Consider the following 22,701-nt stretch of genomic DNA (forward strand, 5'->3'; position numbering starts at 1 on the left):
CCCAGTCTTTTTTATAAAACCATTTACAAACCGGGCGGTGGTAGCGCACGCCTTTAATCCCAGCACTCGGGAGGCAGAGGCAGGCAGATCTCTGTGAGTTCGAGGCCAGCCTGGGCTACCAAGTGAGTCCCAGGAAAGGCACAAAGCTATACAGAGAAACCCTGTCTCGATAAACAAAAAAAAAACAAAACAAAACAAAAAACAAACCATTTACAAAACAATCACGAGAGGAGACTGAGGCAGAGCTGGAATTAAGTCTCAGAAAAGAAAGCAGAGAAGCAAAATGGAGCTAGAGAGAGAAGGGGTGGGGCCAGGACTAGGAGGTCGTCACCTTAGGATGCCAAGTGCCTTCCTTTCTGGTCAGTTTGCCTCATGACTGTTCCACAAGTGAGCGAGGGGTGACCCTCCATTCATGCAGGAACAAATAGAGACTTCAGAAGATGAGGTGACTTGTCATCACAGAGACAGAAGCTTAAAGGATGTGGCATTTGTATTTTAAGTTTTATTAGTTGTCATTTGCCTGATTCTTCGTTGTCTCTGCCTTTATTATTATGGCACAAATGTCAATTGCAAAGGTTGTTACCTTAACTTCAACAGTATGCTATAAATTACATTATGGTGTTCAGCTCTTTAATATGCAAAGATGATGGTACAATTTAATAATTTCCATCCAGTTTTGCAATACACAGAAAGTCACATTGCATTGACTACATGGACAAAAACTGCTGCCGAAACCACTGCTTTATGTATGATGTCTTGAATAAATCTACTTTAATAATGTACAAAGCTGTTTTAATAATTTTTCAAAGTTATAGTTTCATGTATTATGTCAGTTTAAATGGAAAATATGCCTTGTTTCCCTTCTTGTCATCATTTAAAAATAGTCTTTGACCTTTGCTCAAAATAACTTTCCATACAAATGGTATTAATTATGAAGATACCATTACAATCCATGTCCACTGCCTAAAGTTGAATTTTCAGAAAGTTCAGAACTAAAGAAAGCAAGCTGTCGCTTGAGATGCCTTTTCTCTTCTGGCTGCTCACACACTTTGACTTCGATGGTGGCATCGCTGAATGCATCTCCCTTGGTTTCCTCTACTGGACGCTGTTGTCGCGATAACTTGGCTCTCTTCTGCGTCATTGAAATTCCTGAATTTCTGTGCTTCCACGCTGGAGAGAAGGTTTCCTTTATTAGACAATAACAAACTGCAGACAAAAAATTCTTTTTGAAGTTTTCATTCATAAATGCATACACAATGGGATTACAGATGGAGTTGAAAAACCCAATTGTTTGTGCTACAGCAAAAACCATCTTGATTGTGACATCATCATATTCTTTTTCAAAATTACCTGAAATAGAATAATACTTTAGAACATGGATTGACTTTATTAAGAAAATTAAAAGCTATCATCTGACTTTGTCAGAGACAAAAGGCATGCAAATTTCTGAAGCCCACTGTGGGAGAGGAATCTGATTATCTGGGAACAAATGACTTTTGTAATGAACATTCTTACATACACAGGCTGGCGTCCAGCATGTGTGACTGGGCTCACAGTACTTTCACTAAAGAATTCAAGTGTCATGCAAACTAGAAGATGGAGTTACCCTTCAGATATTCACTTGTGAGTTGAGGTTGTAAAAAGAGATGATTCATAAGATGCAACATCGCTCCCTTTAGGAGTAACATAAGACTGGAAACTTTTCTTTACTGTGTACAACTACTGAAGTACACTTCCTGAAGTGTCCTTGTCACATAATCACCCGCCACACAGGGAGCTAGTGCTCTTTCACCAGGCTTGGCATTTAATGAAGCCAGTGAAAAGCACCAGTTTCACAGTCATTTCTGTGCATTCTAGCAGGAAAGGGACCAGAAGTCATTGGGTGAGGATGCTAAGTACTCACTGTATTCAACCATCATGTGAACAACATGGAAAGGCGCCCAGCACGCAGCAAAGAGAGCCACCACTGTCACCATCATAATGACAGCCCTCTTCTTCTTCCTAGACTCGTGAGAAGGGATTGTGTTGGTTCACTTTGCTGTGGAAAATGTGTTCAAACAGCAAGACTGAAATGGAAGTTGAGCTTAGGCTACTGACACATAACTGCAGGTAGATTATCGCCTTTTCCTGTCCGCTTCGCCCTTGTCTTCACGGCCTTTATGTAATAGACATGCTCATGATGTGTGTTCATTGTGGGTCTGGCATTCTACTGACATGGATTATACCATTAACATTCAAAGAAATCGATAGGCCAATGCAGAAGCTGAGGCCCACCGAAGGTTCCTGATTTGTAGTCAGATGGCTGGTAACTGATGTACTTTGGGTTTGGATTTAGGAGTCTAAGTCAGCAAGTGAACTTTAATTCATCGTGTATTGAAAATCATTCTCATCTTTGATAGCAAAACATCAATATTTACAAAATACAGTAAGGATCAAATTAAAATTCTGGTTTACCTGGCATTCAAACTCATTTCTTATAAGTAGATTTATATCTGCACTAGAACTATGCATTTGCTTTATATTTTAAAAGTTCATGCTTGGCACCTCTCCTTTCAACTCCAGAATCCCTTTCTTCTGAGGAAAGGGTATAATAAAAAAAATTCCTGAACCTTCCTATATTTGGAGAGGCCTGTCTATACAACTGGCACTAGAGGGCGCTGCACACCGTGATTTAACTACATCCCTCAAATCCCGGGAAGTCTGTCCAGGAGACATCACTCATTTTCCTTTGAGTGGTCATTCTGTACAGATATAAAGTCAGTCTTATGTGTTATGTAGGAAGCATCATAGTGTTTTAAAATGGACACTAATGAATAAGGTAAGAAAATAGCTTTTATGTTGAAATCAAATTTCAGCAATAACCATTTAACGTAAGTAATATGCTGTGGTTTAAAACATTTTTATACATGCCATCTCATGTATGTTAGCACCATCTTTGAGGAAGTAATGACAGAGGTCATTATACAACCTTGTACATATGAGAAAACGGAGGAGGAGGGCAAAAATGCAGATCTATGTCACATGGCCAGCAAGGTGACAGAGAGCTGCCCCCCCCCCCCACACCAGAGATCCCTGACACCAAGTTCATAGCTCTTTCTGCAAATCATATTTATATACGGATAAAAATGTAACCATGCTCCAAATTCTCTTCTTACTCCCAACTTTGCTTTTGATTTAAGAACTAATGATTTTGATCTATCTTTCTGCCACACATTAAATTGCACAGTTTCAAGAGTCTAAATATGCTCAACTTAGATTACTTTGCCTAAATTACCCAGGAGTTCTGGCATCCTTGGCAACTGTCCTTTCTAGAACAACTAATGAAAACTTTTAAACAGAGATGAGCATTTAATCAGACAGACCTGGCTATTTTGGACATTTCTTTCCCATGAATAGCTTGCAGCACTGAGCTGTCTCCAACTCTCTTCTTGATCCAGAGTTCGTAGCCGATCTTACCGTAGAGGACCAGCATCAGCACCAGGGGCAGGAGGAAGAGGATGACAAGAATGAAGGTGGTGTAGATTTTCTGGTGCGCGGGGCTGGCCCATTCTTCCAAGCAGCAGACGTGTTCTTTCTCATATAGGAAGTCGTACTTAATCTTTACAGTGAGAACAATTCAGTTGAAAGAACCAACAGTCAGCATTAGAAGCAGTCAAATATTATCACAGAACATCATTGTAAAGACTTTTATTTATTTATTATTTATTATACACCGATATTATTGTAACTGTGAATTACTGTTTCATTGCTATTTTGTAGTAAAATATAGTTTTCCCACTAACCTGCTTAGGTTTTAGAGAATTTCGTGCTTTTAGATTTGAAATGGAATTGAGGTCTGTGCATGTTTCTGTCATTTCTTGCCTTTCTCAACTTTTATCTCTGCTTCTCATGCTTTTCGGTGAGCTAAAAGAGCACACTTACCACACAGTCTATGGAGAATACCATATGCTGTCTGTTGTCTGCTTTGATATTAATTAAACTAATACATTTTTGCTTTCTCACTTGTTGAAGAAACAGACTTGGAGAGTCACCAGATTTCCTTAAAGTAAGAGATGCTAAAATAGGCATTAAGAAGGCAAATGGTAACTTTTAAATTAAGGCAAATAGAAAATGGGACTCAAACTACTGCCAACCTAAAATAATTGAACTGAATTACTCAAACTATTTCCTGCCGACTCATCTATAAGTTCAAACACTATTAACAACAGGAAGTGGTGTGGCTCATTTCCAGACTGAACTGAACCCTTCAAGTGTATTCAGAAGCCACATCTCTGGGTAGCAGAAATGGAAATGTGAGAATTTATCAGGAATGCTGTCCTCTAGGCCTGCTGGATCTGTTCAGCTCCATGCTTAGGTTTTGGACATAGTTTTGCTTATGTTTATTTGCTTGTGTGTAAGTTTCATCACAATCTTCAGGAGCAATTGAGAAAGCAAGAAAAGTCAAGTTCTGGTCTGGTCTATTATTGACAAACATCACTAGGAATGATATAAACCATTGGAAAATGATTTCAAGATCTGAACTTCCCATGAATAGAGGTAAAAACACAACCTACTCTGACACCATAGAAGCAGCCTCTACAATGACCGTAGTCATGGAGCAGCAAAGCCTAAATCTCCCCGCTTTTCGCTGATGAGTTCACACAGCTCTAGGGACAAGCAGGTCTCTAGGTGTACTCTAATTCAGATATTCTGTCTTCTACCTCTGTGTGTGTGTGTGCTACTTTCCCAGCCTCGTAGTCTCCATTTCTAAACATACATTTCTCTAAAATTTTACTGTTTAAGATAGCACCCGGGGTTGAGAAGAGACTTTGGGTCTGTTTTCACCATCATCCCCATCCTAATTTACGAATCACTTCTATCTCCAACACAAGTCTTACTATGAGCACCAAGGAAAGAGACAATTTATTACTGACACTAGTGAAGCCCCTCCTCCCCCCGCCCCCGATTTAGGTGTCACCATGGAGAGCCCTTTTGCTTTTCCCAGTGTTAAGTATATTTGTATCTAGTGTAAGGTCTAACAGTAGGGGAAAATTGTATTTTGACAAATACTGGGAGGGGACATCCTCTGTTATCGTTTCATATGTGGTAACATAGAATGAAGTTGCTCCCTGCTCTCACACAGTTCAGTTTACTCAATACTCAAGTCATAGAACAAATACCAGACTAGTTTTAAAATCTACTTTTACTGTGTGTCTCACTTGATATCCTTGCTGAGGGATGTGGCATGCTTAGTAAAATTCCTTATTTGCCTTTCTGTTTTAAAAAGTAGATTAGAATATATCAGTCTATATGCTTTGTTAGGGGCTTTGTGAGCAATGCCCTGTTGTCTTTGAGGACTGGTGTCTGTGTTAGACTACAAAAGATGTTCAAGTTGACACCAACAGACTGGCTGGGCCAAATGAACACTCTGCTTCCTTACTGTGAATCCCCACACATGGCTGAACCCACCAAACAAAAGCAGGAGAAGGAGAGAGCTCAGATAAGGTGCTCTCTGAGAGTGTTTCCCACTCAAATTTCAATTTCCTACTTCAAATTCCAATGAAGATGAGGCAGACAATAAAGGCCTTATGAAGGAGAATCAACTAATCTATTACTTTTTTTGCATGAGTTAACAATAAAAGAAAACACAGACAAGGGAGGGGAAATAATAGATCAGCACTTCTCAGTCTGTGGGTTGCAACCCTAATAGGGCCACATGTCAGATATTTATATTATGATTCATAACAGGAGCAAAATTACAGTTATGAAATAGCAATGTAAATAATTTTATGGATAGAGTCATCACAGCATGAGGAACTATATTAAAGGGTTGTAGCATTAGGAAGATTGAGAACCTCTGGAATAGATAGTTATGGATGGACAGGATGATCAGATGGGTAGTGGGAGGGGAGAGGGGGATGAGGGAAGGAATATGGGAGGGATGGGAAAATTAAAGGCTACTTGAGGAATTGTATGGAAACAATATAGTAGAAGCTTCTTAAATTATGTATGTATATGAAGGTGATCTAAATGAAATCACCAGATAACAGGGGAGAAAGCCCCACCTGGACACCTCTCATCACCAAATGAACCCTCCAGTACCAGGAAAGGGGTTGCATCTAATTGAACTGCTGGCCAAAGGAGTGCCAGGGGAGCTCTCAAATAACTCAGGCTGTTGCAAAGGCTGTAGGGTTCTCCCCACAAATTGACAGCAAGGCTGTATTGCTGCAAACAAGACACACACAATTCATTGAACATGGAGAAGTTGAGCTGGTGCCTGCCTAGAGCCTTCAGCCCTACTGGCTAGTGCTCTTGGTACCAGAGGGTACTCTTCACACTGCCAGAGGAGAAACAGAAACTCCAACCTATCCACAAACTCTTTGATCTACAATGGTGTCCTGCCTGCAGGGTAAACCAGTGCAATGGTGGCACAAAGCGGTGGGAGTAACCAACCAACGTCTGCTTTGACTTAAGGTCCACTCCACGAGATGGAATCCAAAATGATGCCACTTGAGTGACCAAGAACCTGAGACCAGATAGCCCAGGGACCTAAGGGAAAGCCAAATGCTACTGTTCTACAAAAGAACACAGCAATAAAATGATTCTTAATGACATCCTTTTATTCTCATAGATCAGTCCCTTGTTCAGCCACCATTAGAGAAGTTTCCTTCTGCAACAGATGGGAACAAATGCAGAAATCCCAGCCAGACATTACACAGAGAGTGGGAGGCCTAGGAAAACTTGGCCCCAAATGGAATGTCTCCATCAAATCCCTCCTCTCAGGGCTCAGGGAACCCTGTGGAAGAGAAAGTGTAAGAGCCAGAGGGGATGGGGGACACCAAGGAAACAAGGCCTTGTAGGCACAGAATGACCAACACACATTTGAACTCACAGAGAGTGTGGCAGCATGCACAGGGCTTGCATGGGGTCTGCATCAGTTGGTGTCCAAGGGCTGAAAGGAGAAGTGGACACATGCCTCATCCCTAACCCAGGAGAAATCTCAAATTAATAACTACTTATAAAAGAAAAATTAGTTTTTTCTAGGAGTCTCCCTGAGGAGACAAACTACTCTTCAGGGTAGATCAACAGCAGCATATTTGGAGGTTCCTTGTCTCATAATGTCCTGTCAGAGTTATTTATTTATTTATTTATTTATTTATTTATTTATTTATTTATTTATCTATCTATCTATCTATCTATTTATTTTTACACTACAGGTTTTGTGTATATATTATGGCTCCTGGTTTTGTGTTTTTATGGGATTCCTGAGTGTTCGAACAAGTGGAGCTCTATGTTTCTGTTTCTCCAGCCTTATCTTAGGCTCTTTTTAAAATTTGTTTGTTTTGTCCTATTTCAATTTGCTTTTGTTCTATCTCATTATATTTTGTTATTATTCCTTAGATACCTATTTGTTTTTCTAATGAGAGACAGAAAGGAGGAGGATCCAGATGGTAGGGGATAAACTGGGAGGAGTAGAGGGAGGGGAAACTGTAATCAGAAATATACTGTCCATAAAAAAAACTATTTTCAATAAAAGAAAATATAGACCACTCATTGGATTCTCAATTATATTAAGACATCGAAACATTCTAGATAAAACATTTTCAATTTGTAGAAAAACGGCAAAAGTGATTTTGGAACATTTAAAAAAATGTTAAGCATCTAGATATTAGCAATACAATACCTAGAAGAATTAAATAAAACAGAGAAAACTACTTCATTTCATTTGAAAGATTTCCAGTGAAGGAACTGCAGTAGTACAGACTTGCTAAAATGCTCTTGAGATGGGTAACAGTTGTAGATGAGAGATGCGGAGAAGTATTTCAGTAGTATAAATGGCAATTCAGCCCCAAATCTACCTCAAGTTGTTGAACGTGCCACATGGGTGATCCCACGATGATGGCCATCAACCAGACCACACCTGTAATAATGTGATAATCATCATAGTGCGGTAAAATGGAGTCATGCTTAACCGTCAGGCTCTCTGTCTTCAGTGACCTCATAATACAATACCAGCTAAAATTTTAATCACAGAAATACTGTTTTCTTATTTATTTCACATGATATATTAGTTAAATTTGCTACCTTTGATGATCTTATAGCTGTACACTATGCATCTGACTATTATAAATTCAGACCATTATAAAACATCTTAAGATTTTAAGCACTCAATGATAATTACTAAAAAGGAAAACTAATCTATTACCATGATAGACTTGAGGCCATTGTTTCAAATTCAGCATTTTTATGAGATTTGTTGTATGCATCATGTCTTACTGAATCAGGGACAGTACTAGCAAGCTAAGAACCTAGAGTTGCTTAAAGTGAAATGAAGAGAGTGGAATGTATCTTTGTCGGGCATCTGAAGGACCCTCTTCTCAGGCACTTGCAACCTCTATGTGAACTGACTGGGAGCCACCTCTGGACAACACCCCTGTTTCCTGCTTCCCTCGAAGCACATTTCCTGTTCTGTATCAAAGTCTTCTTGCTCTTGTACACTCAGAGCCTTCTCATCCAAGGTCAGATGAAAGTTAATGTGGAAATGCCACTGATGGCTGTCATTCATTAGCTAAATGGAATGCTTAAAAGTTGAAGACTTAATATGAAGAAATATATCCAAATAATATATTTCAATAATAGGAGAGTCCTAAAGGAGAGATGGTGTGGGGTAAATGCAGAGAGGACCGAACCCCTCAAATTATACAGGAATGCTTATACATGAAGGGAAAAAACTTCAACTGTACAAATACAATATTATTTTATAATGTAGAATGACATTAATACTGTAGGTAGCACACTGGTAGCCTCACAAAATATTACAATTTAAGTATTAAATGTCCTTGAAAGTCTCAGAGGACTTGACTGCTAGCTTGGGGACTTTGGAGGTAGGTTATTGTATCATGAAGGCACTAACTTTATGAATGGATTAATCTACTGATGAATTCATAGATGAATGGAAGTAGGGCCTGATTGGAAGAAGTGGGTTAACGGCATACAACGTGTCCCAGATTGTTTCTCTCTGTGTACTTGAGGTGAGCCACTGCTCTATCACATGTTCATGTCATGTTCTGCTTTACTGCCCAAAGGCCCAGAAGTGAGAGCCAAATGGCTGTGGACTGGAATCTCTGAAGTATCTCTGCCGTGGGGACCAGCTTCCAGCAGCTCAGGGATTGAGGAGGAAGCCAGGGGGTTGGCAGACTAATCACTCAGCTTGATTTTTCTTTCTTTCTTTTTTTTTTTTCCATTTTTCTTCGTTAAGAAATTTTCTACTCACTCCATATGCTATCCACAGACCCCCCTCCTCCTTCCTCCCACCCCCAGCCCTCTTTCCCAAGCCACCCCACATCCCCACATCCCCACAATTGAGGTCTCCCATGGGGAGTCAGCAGAGCCCAGCACACTGAGCCTAGGCAGGTCCAGGCCCCTTCTCACTGCACCAAGGCTGTGCAAGGTGTCACACCACAGGCACCGGATTCCAGGTCACCTTGACTTTTCTAAGGAAGTAAAACTTAACTCTCTGGGGCCGGCGAGGGAGACTAAACTTGACTCTCTGAGTCTGGCAAAAAAAGGGAACACACACACACACACCCACACACACCCACCTTTAGGTTCTCTCTATCATATTTCTGTTCTTTCTTTCTTTTTTACTTCTATCCAGATGTAACCCTTCTGTCTCTCTTGATGTCTTCCTTCTTACTTAGTTTTTCCCTCACAGCTTATATATCCCAGCAAAATCTCTCAAGCAGTATAAAAATTATAATTTTTTAAAGTGAATGATTACAATGAACACAAATAAAAACAAAGTGTTTTTCATCTCCCATACATGATTAAACATTCTACATATTACAGGTGAAAAACAAGTTGTCCCAAGAACCCACATTCATTCATGCTTAAGCAGCTTGTTATAGATTAACAGAGTGTAAGCAAGCAAGGTATTTTTCTCAGTCAGTTCTTTTTCTGGAAGGCTGCATTTTGCAGTTACAAAGAAAGGATCATTCATTTTATTACTTATCTCAAAAGGAAATTTTATAAGAATCATAAATCTAAACTTTTATATCTGAAAAGAATGAGTCATCTCTACTTTAAATCCTTGGGGTGCACACCCATTTGTCAACAGGTTTTTTTTTTTTTTTTTGGTTTTTTGAGACAGGGTTTCTCTGTGTAGTTTTGCGCCTTTCCTGGAACTCATTTGGTAGTCCAGGCTGGCCTCGAACTCACAGAGATCCACCTGGCTCTGCCTCCCGAGTGCTGGGATTAAAGGCGTGCGCCACCACCGCCCGGCTAACAGTTTTTTTATGTCAGGAAGCTGAGAGCAGAAATGGGCACAGGAATTAATCATCATCTTTGATCCCCAACCCATCCTAACAAGGAAGGCACACCAGCTAGTAATAACCTGGCTGCTTTGTTCTTGTTCCTTGACCTCAACAAGTCCCTCATTCAACTATGTGCCTTTCTAAACATCATGTTTCCTCTATTTTTTTTTTTTTACCTCAAAGCTATTAACAGTGACATCTTAACCTAACCTTAAGTCATTATTTAAGGCTTTGTTTTAGCTATGACTTTAGTTTTAGCACACTGAAACCCAGGAACACATCTCTCAACATTAAGATGGAAAGCTCTTGAACTAGCTTAGCTTCTGGGACTCAGTTGTCTTTCTTAATTATTAACGTAAGCCACAGTCTATAAGGCCCCTCAACAGAAACTAGCTGGGTGACACTTCCTTGTTCTTATTTTCTGTCCTCTGCTAGCTTAGCTTCTGGGACTCAATTGTCTTTCTTAATTATTAACGTAAGCCACAGTCTATAAGGCCTCTCAACAGAAACCAGCTGCGTGACATTTCCTTGTTCTTATTTTCTGTCCTCTGCAGCCCCTGCTCTACCAGGGGTGGAGGCGACCATGTCTTGCTTTTACCTATATTAGTTTTTCCACTAAGCTAACCTCTATCTTAATCCCTTGTTATATTTACTAATGACCCTCAGTCATCAAAATCCTATTTAAACTAACACTATTATTGTATAAAATCATTGCTTCAGTTTAACAGTACAGCTTACGAGAAAAATCTTCATAATAATAATGCCCAGTAGAATGGGATATTTCCATGAGATATACATTAAGGTCAATGGGTATTTCCCCATGCCCATTCACACCATGCCAGATACCATAGAAAAATGGCAGTGGTAAACATGTAAAGGCACAGCAGTAGCAAGAGACATTCTGAGGTCAGAACCCTTGGGGCCTTGCCTATCCAAGATTCACCCATCAGTGCCTTGCATGCTGGTGGGCCAATCCCCTGAAGTCAGTTGCCACTTGCTGCTCCTCTGACATGGCCACTGGCACTGAAACCATAAGCAAAAACAAATTCTTTCACTTCTAAGTTGTTGATATCAGCTATTTTGACAAGTGACAAAAAGTGACTCGCATACCCAAGATTGTGAAAGCCCTTCGGTTGGTGTACTGCCACTTCATTTTAAAAGGATGGACAAGTCCTTGGTGCCTCTCAACAGCAATGCAGGTCATCGTTAGGATTTCTGTCACCACAGCAGTGGACTGGACAAACGGCACCATCTTGCAGATGAAGGCGCCTGCAGCAAGGAAATAGATGTGTCCTACAAAAACAGTTTTGTGAAAGTCTTTTCTGTCTCTTAGTAAATGTTGCAAATCATTAACTATGAGCCTCTGCTCAGAAGTTTCATGATTAAGCTATGCCATAGACACAAACTAATGAACGATACTTGCATTGGCACATGCTTCATCTCTGACTAGAGTTTTAAGTCCTAAGACAATGGGAGACACAAATCAGTATTTAGCTGTTGGTAACAGTCAGGGAAAGACGACAGTTTATGTGAGTGGCAGAGTAAGGTAGTACACACCCTTAATCCCAGCACATAGGAGATTGAGGCAGGAGAGTCAAAGGAAATTCAAGATCCGTGAGGGCTATATTGCAAAACCCTGACTCAAAAACCACAAACAGAAAAATTCGTGAGACTATTATTTTCAGATCAAAGTTAGAATGAAATGATTGACTGGGAAATAAGTTTGAGTTTTCTTCCCATTTGAAATCATAACAAAGGAGTAATTTCCACCAAAGTTCAGTGTATTTGTGTGTGTGTGTGTGTGTGTGTGTGTGCGTTTTCATGTGTGTGAATATTGATGTGTATGTGTCATGGACCCCACGTGGATGTCAGAGGACAGCCTTGGGTGCTGGTCCTTGACTTCCAGTGTTCACTGTTGTTTTTGCTATTCTACCTGGCATGCAAGCTCCTGGGATTCTCTTCTTCCTGCCTCCCATATTCCCATAGGAGCAACAGGATTGCAAATGATGTCATCGAATCCTTGTTTCTAGGGGTTTTGGGGATTCAAACTGAGGTCCTCACATGTGTGCAGCAATTATTTACCCACTGAGCAAAGACTCAGATTTCTTCTTAGAGTGTCTATCCAACTTGATATGTAGGTTAAACCATTAGCCATTATAATTTTTTTTAGTTCTATGCAAGGTTGTCTTTTTTTAATTGAAAATTGATTTTTTTATACTCTATATTCTGATGACAGTTCCCCTCCCCCACCCTCTAGTCCTCCCAGTTCCTCCTGTTCCACCTGGATCCACCCCATTTCTGTCTCTTATTAGAAAACAAATAGGCACCTAAGGAATAATAATGCAATAAAATAAGGTAAATAATAAACAAATCAGAATAAAACAAAATAAATACAGAGAAGAAAAAGAGCTAGAGAAAAAAACATAAGAAACTCATGTAGACACAGAGACACATGTGTTTGCACACATAGGAATCCCTTAAAAACACAAAATCAGAAACTATAATATATACAGAGGACTTTTAAGGTTTAAAAAAAAATCCCTGACTCAACATTATGAGACAAAGAACTTCAAAAGGTGCCGTTGACTTTGTTTTGTGTTGGTCATCTGCTGCTGGGCATTCATTTCAATTTTTACTTTCTTAATTTTTCTAATGTAAAGATCTCAAAGTGATGGATAGCAAAAAAAGGCCTCATTTTATTTATACACTAAGAAATATTGAGAGCTGCATATCAGCTGTTCCAGCCACTGCTCGGCTCCGAGACAGTGTAGAGGTTGGTCTGGAACCCCAGTTAGAGACCCCTAGTCTTTCTACCCATCTGCCTACCGGGCACCCACCCCACCACTTGCCACAGACCACTTACAGTATAACTAAGAACCCAGAGAACCAGTGGTGTGCCTTGCCTATCAGCTGCTCAAACCACCGTACCAACCTGGAACTGTGTGTATTTCCAACAGGGATCTCAGTTGGTACCTCCAGAGCCAATCCTCCTGCCCCACATCAGCCACCACACCCATTACTCAGCGCTGGGACCGAGTGAATCCCAACCCAGAATCCCAGTTCGGAACTCCAAGAGCCAGTCCTGCCCAACTACCTATCAGCTACCTCATGCACCGCTTGGCTCTGGGACCAAGTAAAGGCTGACCTGGAACTCCAGAGTGGCTCTAAGACTGAGCACCAGTCATTATTCAGTTAGTCCACGAGCTAACAGTCATTTCAACCCTCATGTGTTTGTCATCCCAAGGCTTTTCTCGACCGATTGCCAAGGCTGTTCGTTTGACAGGCTTTTCTGACCTTCAGTTCCCTGGACCACACTGACGTTGAAGGCTGCTCAGGAATCTATTGCTTCCCTAAGTCTGACCACACTCTTCAGCAGCTGTACCACAATTAACATCAGCCTTTATCCATTTCACTGTTTGAAAACTTATCACGCTGCAGTGCATCAGCTACCTCACATCCTATATGGCTGTGGCATTTTAATAAATTAATATTTGAGTAATATTACTAGTATTCCTTAGAGTTTTAGTAAAAATTTAATTAGAATTGTTTTCTATCCCTTCAGTGATATTGTTTATACATTATACAGTCCAACATCAAAGGAATACCAGAAGAAACTTTTACTGAAATGGACTTAAGTGCATCATCAATATATTTTTAGAATTCTTTCTTTCATTACTATTAGTTATTATCTTATTATTATCTCTGTGTGTGCATACATGACATGGTGCACATATAGTCAGAGGATAACTTTTGGGTGTTGCTTCTCTCCTTCCACCTTGCTGAGGGACTTTTGGTGTTTCCGACATGTTTCATACTTCACAGTAGCTTGGGCTTCCGTCTTGTCTCTGTCTTCCATCTCATGGTAGGAGTGCTGGGATCACAGATGTGTGTCAGTCTGTTTGGCCTTCTCTCTCTCTCTCTCTCTCTCTCTCTCTCTCTCTCTCTCTCTCTCTCCCCCCCTCCCTCTCTCCCTCCCTCTCTCTCTCTCTCCCCCTCCCTCCCTGCTCCCTCCCCTCACTCTCCCTTTCTTTCTTTCTTTCTTTCTTTCTTTCTTTCTTTCTTTCTTTCTTTCTTTCTTTCTTTCTTGTTTTTTCTTTGTTTTGTTTTGTTTGTTTTGTTTTTGTTTTCTCAAGGCAGAGTTTTTCTGTGTAACTGCCCTGACTGTCCTGGAACTTGCTTTGTAGACCAGGCTGGCCTCCATCTCACTGAGATCCACCTGCCTCTGCCTCCTAAGTGCTGGGATTAAAGATTTGCACCCCAACTGCCCAGCTGTTTTTGTTTTGTTTTGAGACAGAGTTTCTCTGTGTAGCCCTGGCTGTCCTGGAACTCACTCTGTAGACCATGCTAGACTTGGAGATCTACCTGCTTCTGCCTTCAGAGTGCTGGGATTAAAGGTGAGTATTACCACCACCTGGCAACATCTGACTTTTATACATGTGTTCCAGAGACCGCATTCAGGTCATCAGGCTTGTGCAGCAAGTGCTTTACCAGCTGAGTCGTCTTGCAAGCCCATCAATATGTTTCAACCATTCAAAAGTCAGCCAGTGTTTGTTGTAGTATTCATTGTAATGTTATCTCACTATAAATATGTTCATTTTGTCCATCATGATCAGATGGGGCACGCATCACCTGAATTCCTGACTTCAGAATGCATCCTGAACCTTATTTATCCAATCAACTAGAGATTCTGAGTCTCAGTAGCACTGTTTATAAAAAGGGATTGTCAATACTCCTCATCGTAAGTCCAGTATTGCCACGATTTGCTTCTTAATGAATGACAGCTCTTGCACTTGGGGGCAGCAAGATTAAAAGAACTTATTTTTTCTCTCCCTATCATTAGCCATTGTTATGAACCTTCCCTGTATTATTCACTTCCTCGATCTGATAATCCCTGAAGTTTGAGGCTCTTCTGCTACCCTCCCCTCCCCAACACATATATCTCTAGAATGTGTCTTATAACATTTTTTATATTGTGAATAACTATCCCTTTTCTTTTTTAAAAAATAGAAAATTATTATTTAATATGCTCTTTTTTATTATGTTATTTTTATTTCATATTCTCCCCCTCTCCCAAGTCCTTACAGATCCTCTTCTCCCCGCTACCCACCCAACCTTAAGTTCTTTCTCACAAAACAAATAAAAAACCAATATAACAATAAAACTCCCCAAACCAAGAAGAAAAACAAGACCTGCAAACAACAACAACAAAATGCACCAAACTGAAACAAACAAAGTACCCACAAAAAACCTGTGGCGTCCATTTTTTGTTGGTCAACTACTCCTGAACATGCTGGAGTGGTTGATATATCTAGTGTCACTCTATTGGAGAAAACTGATTTTTCCTCTCCCAGCAAGTATAAGCGACAGTTTAATTGTTAACCTTTATCCTAATGGCTAGGCTTTCATTCATTCATTCATTCATTCATTCATTCATTCAAAAATATATAACAAAATAAAGTACAATACAATAAAAAAATTATCACTTAAGAGTTGGACAAGACAATCCAACAGAAGGACAAGAGCCCAAGAGAAGGCACAAGAATCAAAGACCCACTTGTTCACTCAGGAGTCCCATAAAAACACTAAACTGGAAGCCATAATATACACAGAGGACCTGGTGCAGACTCATGCAGGCCCTGTGCATGCTGCTTCAATCTGTGAGTTCATATGAACTTTGCTCAGTTGCTTTAGAGGGTGTTATTTTCTTGGTGTCCTCCTACTCTGATGGCTCTTATGCTTCCTCTTCCAGGGGGTTCCCTGACCTCTGGGGGCAGGAATTTGATGGAGACCTCTGATTTAGGGCTGTGTGTTCCAAGGTCTCTCATTCACTGTGTAATGTCTGGCTGTGGGTCTCTATATTTGTTCTCATCTGCTACAGGAGGACACTTCTCTGATGATGGCTGAACAAGGCACTAATCTATGGGTATAGTAGAATACCATTAGGAGTCATTTTATCAGTACTTGTCCCCCTCTTCTTTTTTTAGATCAGTAGTATTTGGTTTTACCCTAGGTCACCCAAGCAGTGTTGGGTATGAGTTATATCTTGTGGAGTGGGGCCTTAAGTCAAATCAGTTATTGGTTGGGTACTACCACAAGCTTTGTGCTGTGATTGCTCTAGAATATCTTTCAGGCAGGACAGATTGCAGGTCAAAGGTTTTGTGTCTGGGTCGGTGTTTATATTACTTTTTTTGATAGTATGCAGAGTATCTTCCTATACCAAAGATGCTGGAACATAGGGATGAAGGCTCTATATAGGTACCAGCTTGACATTGCCATTCAGTATAGGTGTTGTCTCTAGCCATGGGGCTTTGCTATCAGTTTGTGGAGAGCAATCTATTGTTTTAGCCACAGCCTGGGTTGTTTGGGGCCTCTTTAGCCAACAACTCAATTAGATGTAACCCAATCCTGGTACTGGATGTTGTTGCCTTGGGTGACAAGAGATGGCCAGCTGGGATTCTGTCTCCACCATTATTTGGCAGTTTCATTTAGATTGCTTTCAGATATGTATATATTTTAGAAATTTTCTACTGTATTAGGTTTCCATAATACTCCTCAAATGCTCCTTCACTTTAACTGTCTCTTCCTGTATTCTCTCCCACAACCCCTACCCTTTCTCCCTCCCCACTTGACCATCCCATTCCAACCATATCTAGCTTTTGTATTTCCCTTTTTCCTAAGGAAATCTGTCTGTTTCCTCTAGTCCCTTACTCTATACCTACCCTCTGTGGTTCTATGAATTGTAACCTGGTTATAATCGACTTAATAGCTAATATCTACATATAAGTGAATACATGCCATATTTATCTTTCTGGATCTGGGATACCTCACTCAGGATGATTTTTTTTTCTGGTCCCATCCATTTACCTGCAAATTTCATGATGTTATTTTTTTTTTTAAAGGCTGAGTAATACTCTGTAGTGTAAATGTACCACATTTTTTTAAAATCCATTCTTCTGTTGAGGGACACAGATTGTTTCCATTTTCTGGCTATTATGGATAGAGCAGCAATGAGCATAGTTGAGTAAATGTCTTTGTGGTAGGATGGAGCGTCCTTTAGGTATATGCCCAAGAATGGTATAGCTGGATCTTGATGTAGATTGATTCCCTTCTTCCCGAGGAACCACCACACTGATTTCCACAGTGGCTATAAGCGTTTGCATTCCTACCAGCAATGAATGAGTGCTCCTCTAATTCCACAGTGTGTATGGCTTTATGTTGAGGTCTTCAATCTGTCTGGAGTTGAGGTTTGTGCAGGGTGATAGATATGGATCTATTTGCATTCGTCTACATGTGACATACAGTTTGACCAGCACCATTTGTTGATGATATTGTCTTTTCTCCAGTGTGTATTTCTGGCCTCTATCAAAAATCAGAAGTCCATAGGTGTGTGGACTTATGTATGGATTTTCAGTTCAATTCCATTGATCAATGTGTCTGTTTTTGTACCAATACCATGTGGTTTTTATTATTATAACTCTGTAGTACAACTTGAAATTGGTAATAGTGATACCTCTAGCAGTTCTTTTATTATTCAGGGTTGTTTTTGCTATCCTGTTTTTTTTCTTTTGTGTGTGTATGTGTTGTGTGCTTGTGTGTGTGTGTGTGTGTATTTCTATATGAAGTTAAACATTGTCCTTTCAAGATCTGTGAAGAATTGTGTTGGAATTTTAATGGGGATTGCACTGAATCTGTAGATTGCTTTTAGTAAGATGGCCATTTTTATTGTAAATCGTGGGAGATAGTTCAATTTCCATCTTCTGATATTTTCTTCAATTTCTTTCTTCAAAGTCTTGACATTTTTATTATACAAATCTTTCACTTGCTTAGTTAGAGATAATCCAAGATATTTTATATTATTTGAGGCTTTTGTGAAAAGTGTTGTTTCCCTGATTTCTTTCTCAGACAGTTCATCGTTTGTATATGGGAGGGCTGCTGATTTTTTGTGAGTTAATTTTGTATCCAGCAACTTTTCTGAAAGTGTTTTCATCAGTTGTAGGAGTTCCCCAGTGGAATTTTTAGGGTTCCTATGATGTGTATACTGTTATATCATCTATTAATAGAGGTATTTTGACTTCTTCCTCTCCAAGTTAAAATGATTACACCAGCTTGTTTCTTAGGTTCATTTGCTTGGAATATCTTTTTCCAACCCTTTATTCTGAGGTGATGTCTATTCTTGAGGTTAAGGTGTGTTTCTTGGATGCAGCAGAAAGATGGATCCTGATTTTGCATTCATTCTGTTAGTCTGTGTCCTTTGTTTGGGGAATTGAGACTGTTGAGGTTGAGAAATATCAATGACCAATGGTTGTTTTTTCCTGTTAGTTTGTTGTGGCTGTGGTGGCGGTGGTGGTGGTAATGATGGTGGGGTGTGTGTGTGCGTGCACGCCTGTATATTATGTATGATGTATATGTGCTTCCTTTCTCTTGACTTCACAGATCTGTAATTTTTTCCATGTATTTTCTTGGATGTAGTTAACTTCTTTAGGTTAGAGTTTACCTTCTAAGATGTGTAAATAAATATTGCCTAAATTTGGTTTTATCATGAAATGTCTTATTTTATCCATCTATAGTAATTGAAAGTTTTGCTAGGTATAGTAGTCTGGGTTGGCATCTGTGGTCTCTTAGTGTCTGCAGCACATGTGTCCAGGCCCTTCTGGCTTTTAGAGTCTCCATTGAGAAGTCAGATATAATTCTAATACATCTACCTTTATGTGTTGCTTTGTCTTTTCTACTCGCAGCTGTTAATATTCTTTCTTAGTTCTGTATGCTTAGTGTTTTGATTATTATGTGGCAAGGGGGACTTTCTTTTCTGGGTCCAATCTACTTTGTGTTCTGTAAGCTTCTTTTACTTTTATAGGCATCTCTTTCTTTAGGTTAGGGACATTTTCTTCTATGATTTTGTTGAAAATATTTTCTAGCCCTTTGACCTGTTTTTCTTCTCTTTTCTCTCTTCCTATTATTCTTAGATTTGATCTTTTTATGGTGTCACAGATTTCCTGTGTTGCTCTGATTGGTCAATAAATAAAACACTGATTGGCTAGTGGCTAGGAAGTATAGGCAGGACAAGGAGGAGGATAAAGCTGCGAAGTGGAAGGCTGAGTCAGAGAGACACTGCTAGCCGCCACCAGGACAAGCAGCATGTGAAGATGCCGGTAAGCCATGAGCCACATGGCAAGGTATAGATTTATAGAAATGGATTAATTTAAGATATAAGAACAGTTAGCAAGAAGCCTGCCATGGCCATATAGTTTGTAACCAATATAAGTCTCTGTGTTTACTTGGTTGGGTCTGAGCAGCTGTGGGACTGGCAGATGAGACAGATCTGTCCTGACTGTGGGCCAGACAGGAAAACTCTAGCTACAAGTGTGTGAGCTAACTGTAACTGTGTCTGCTGGACTCCAGTGTGTGAGCTAACTGTAACTGCATCTGCTGGACTCCAGTGTGTGAGCTAACTGTAACTGCATCTGCTGAACTCCAGTGTGTGAGCTAACTGTAACTGCATCTGCTGGACTCCAGTGTGTGAGCTGACTGTAACTGCATCTGCTGGACTCCAGCAGATATGTTAACTGTAACTGTAAGGAAGATGTTACAAAATCCCAAAGCAGTATACACAGAGTCCTATTTTTAGAAGAAGACTAAATACCTCAAAACTAATAAAGTAAGAGGATTGTCATAACTCTGGTTGTTGGAATAATGCATGTTCTTTTTAGGTTTATTTTTCTATACTCTAATTGTAAATAGACATATATATATATATATATATATATATATATATATATGAGAGTTAAAAATAGAAATTAAGTATAGAGAATATACACTATAAGAAATAGACAATTCAACCCCACTGGGCCAAATAATATAGAATATGTATTATTCCAACATTAACAAATTTCAGAGGTAGAATATTAGAGAGTGGTAACATCTATAGCTGAAGTATTTTACTGTAGATCTGGGTCTCTGTTTTGAGCTACTCTGTCCCTTCAGTGTGGTCTTGCTTTTGTTCTTGGATGTCACTTTGTGTAAATATGATGCCTGTATTATCTCCAAACTTCATGTCTCAAACCTAGTCAGAGACCACAAAGAGTAGTGGAAGCAAATATTTTTCCCAAGCCCTTTTTGTTATGTTTTTTGTTGCTGTAAAAATGCCTGAGAAGAAGCAATGTCAGACAGGAATGGGTTTACTGGGGCTTACAGTTTGAGGGCAGACATTCCATCACGGTGGCAAGGCATTGCGGCAGGAGTGGGAGGCTGACTACCCCTTTTGCATCTGCAGTCAGGCATCAGAGAGCAAGCAGAAAGCGGGGCCAACCACCTCAGCTGACTCACTTCATCCAGTGAGGCTTTTCCTAATAAAGGTGCCCACATAGTGCCACTAACAGGGGACTAAATGTTCAAGCACATGAGCCTGTGGGGACAGTTCACATTCAGACCACAACACCCTTCATGGAAGTATGAAGTTCAGACCCCATACTAAGAACTGATTGCACACTTGTTTTTAAAATCAATGACAAGAGAAATTAAATTTTAAAAATTAACTTATACCCTAGGCCAAATAAGAGCCCTAGCCTTTCCAGACAAATATGCCTACCCAATTTCTAAACATTTATTCCCCTGTTAGCGAAGAATAACATGAATAAGCATGAGGTATGTAGATGATTATTCTATACTTCTGCAGAGGGATTCATCCCCTCGTTGTCCCTTAGTGGCTTCAAACAACACTAATTTATAACTAGGCTATGGAAGGCAGAAGTTTAAACTGGGTCGATAGAGCTGCCTTCCTCCTCGAGGCTCTAGGAGAGAAGTTATTTCCATGCCTGCTTCAGTTTCTAGAAGCTGTCTGTATTCTTGGTCTGTGGCCCAGCATTACCCCATCTTCTGAGACAATTTTCACATCTCCTTGTCGGCTTCTGGTCTCCCTCTCAAAGTGGCATTTGTTAGTTACTCTTTAGAAGATCCAAGGCAACCTCCTCTGGAACTGCTAGGTCCTTAACTTAATCATATTGACAAGGTCTCTTTTACAACAGAAGACAGTATAGTCACAGGGCGTAGCAACTGAGAAGTAGAAGTCTCTAAAGCATCATTATCTTTGGGAGACAGGGGGATCTCTGTGAGTTCAAGGCCAGCCTGGTCTACAGAGAGAGTTCCAGGACAGCCAGGGCTACACAGAGAAACTCTGTCTTGAAAAAAAAAACCCTATCAGCACAACTATTTGACATTTTACTGTGACTCTGCAAAGTTGCCAATTTTCTCCAAAGCAATATATAAATTTAGGGCAGCATCAGTCGAAATACCAGGCAGGTTTGTTAAAAAGTTAAAAATGTTAGTTTTAATGAGTACAGAAAAATAAACTTCCCTTTATATAACTAAATCAACTCTGGAAAGATGCCCAAATGAGTGGGAGACTTCTATGCAATATTTAGAATAGCTGAAGACTTCTGCAATAAACACTGTGATGAGATTAGCCATTGCGACAGCATTTCAGATCAGAGACCTAGAAAGACTGGAGCAGAATAAAGGAGCATCGTAAATCTATGAGGAAATTAATTCACTTGCTTTACACACACGCACGCACGCACGCACGCACGCACGCACGCACGCACGCACGTATGTGTGTGCGCTATCAGTTCTGTTTTCTAGAGAACCCTGACTAATAAATAGTCCAAGAGAGAAAAGTGTTGCAGGCAGCAAAGCTAGATGGGTGGAGCCATCTCAGCCCTTTGACATTGGACATAGAGCTACAGGATTTGGAGTTTAGGGGTTTGGAGTTTGGGAGTTTGGGTCTTGCTTTGGTCCAGTATTTCCTCACTGTCCTCTATTCCTCCCTATTGGAATGGTAATGTATATTTGTGCCATTGTATATGGGGAATATGTAATTTGATTTTTTATTTTACAGGGGGATTACTTTGAGATTGTTGAGGCTGAAGGGGACTTTTGGAGTGGGACTAGAGGCATTTTGCTTTCTGGTATGTTGGCCACAAGCCAGCAGGAGCAAGTGTGGAATGTGGTTGCTTGAATGAGAATGGTCCTCATAGGCACATATATTTGAGTGCTTGGCCCCCAGTTTGTAGAAGTATATGGGAAGGACTGGGAGGTGTGGCATTGTTGAAAGAGGTGTGTGACTGTTAGCTCCCTTTCTGCCTCATGGTTGTTTCAAGATGTGAGCTCCCAGCTGCTGCTCCCGAAACATGCCTGCTTTCCTGTTGCCATGCTCCCTGCCGTGATGATCATGGATTCACACTCCAAAACGATAAGTCCCTTTTAGAGCTTTCTTTATAAGTTGCCTTGGTCACAGTGTCTCTTCACAGCAATAGAAAAGTAACAAAGATGGAAGAATCTCATTCTTATGAACATCATAAAACCAAATATAGCTAATTTCTAAAAAGTGCCAAATACTATAATTATGGTAGCAAGA

The 22,701-nt window shown here is 40.1% G+C and overlaps 1 protein-coding gene across 1 annotated transcript; it reads right to left on the reverse strand.

The window, feature by feature from the left end:
• Positions 1-521: 521 nt before the first annotated feature.
• LOC131912850 (pyroglutamylated RF-amide peptide receptor) lies at positions 522-14,098 on the reverse strand. Its single transcript, XM_059265093.1, has 6 exons — positions 14,068-14,098; positions 11,403-11,561; positions 7,839-7,900; positions 3,363-3,598; positions 1,904-2,001; positions 522-1,350 (listed from the first exon to the last, which is right to left on the reverse strand). Exons 1-6 carry the CDS (start codon positions 14,096-14,098, stop codon positions 944-946), a joined length of 993 nt encoding a protein of 330 aa, XP_059121076.1. The 3' UTR covers positions 522-943.
• Positions 14,099-22,701: the final 8,603 nt, after the last annotated feature.

The sequence above is a fragment of the Peromyscus eremicus genome, chromosome 6 (genome assembly GCF_949786415.1).
Source record: "Peromyscus eremicus chromosome 6, PerEre_H2_v1, whole genome shotgun sequence".
NCBI lineage: Eukaryota > Metazoa > Chordata > Mammalia > Rodentia > Cricetidae > Peromyscus > Peromyscus eremicus.

Excerpts from the sequence above, each read along its gene's own strand:
- LOC131912850 (XM_059265093.1), bottom strand. The coding sequence starts at position 14,098 with ATGTCGGAAACACCAAAAGTCCCTCAGCAAG. Across the intron at positions 11,562-14,067 it reads ACCAAAAGTCCCTCAGCAAG|GCGCCTTCATCTGCAAGATG; the intron begins GTGGAAGGAGAG and ends TCCTTGCTGCAG. Across the intron at positions 1,351-1,903 it reads TCACATGATGGTTGAATACA|GTAATTTTGAAAAAGAATAT; the intron begins GTGAGTACTTAG and ends ATTCTATTTCAG.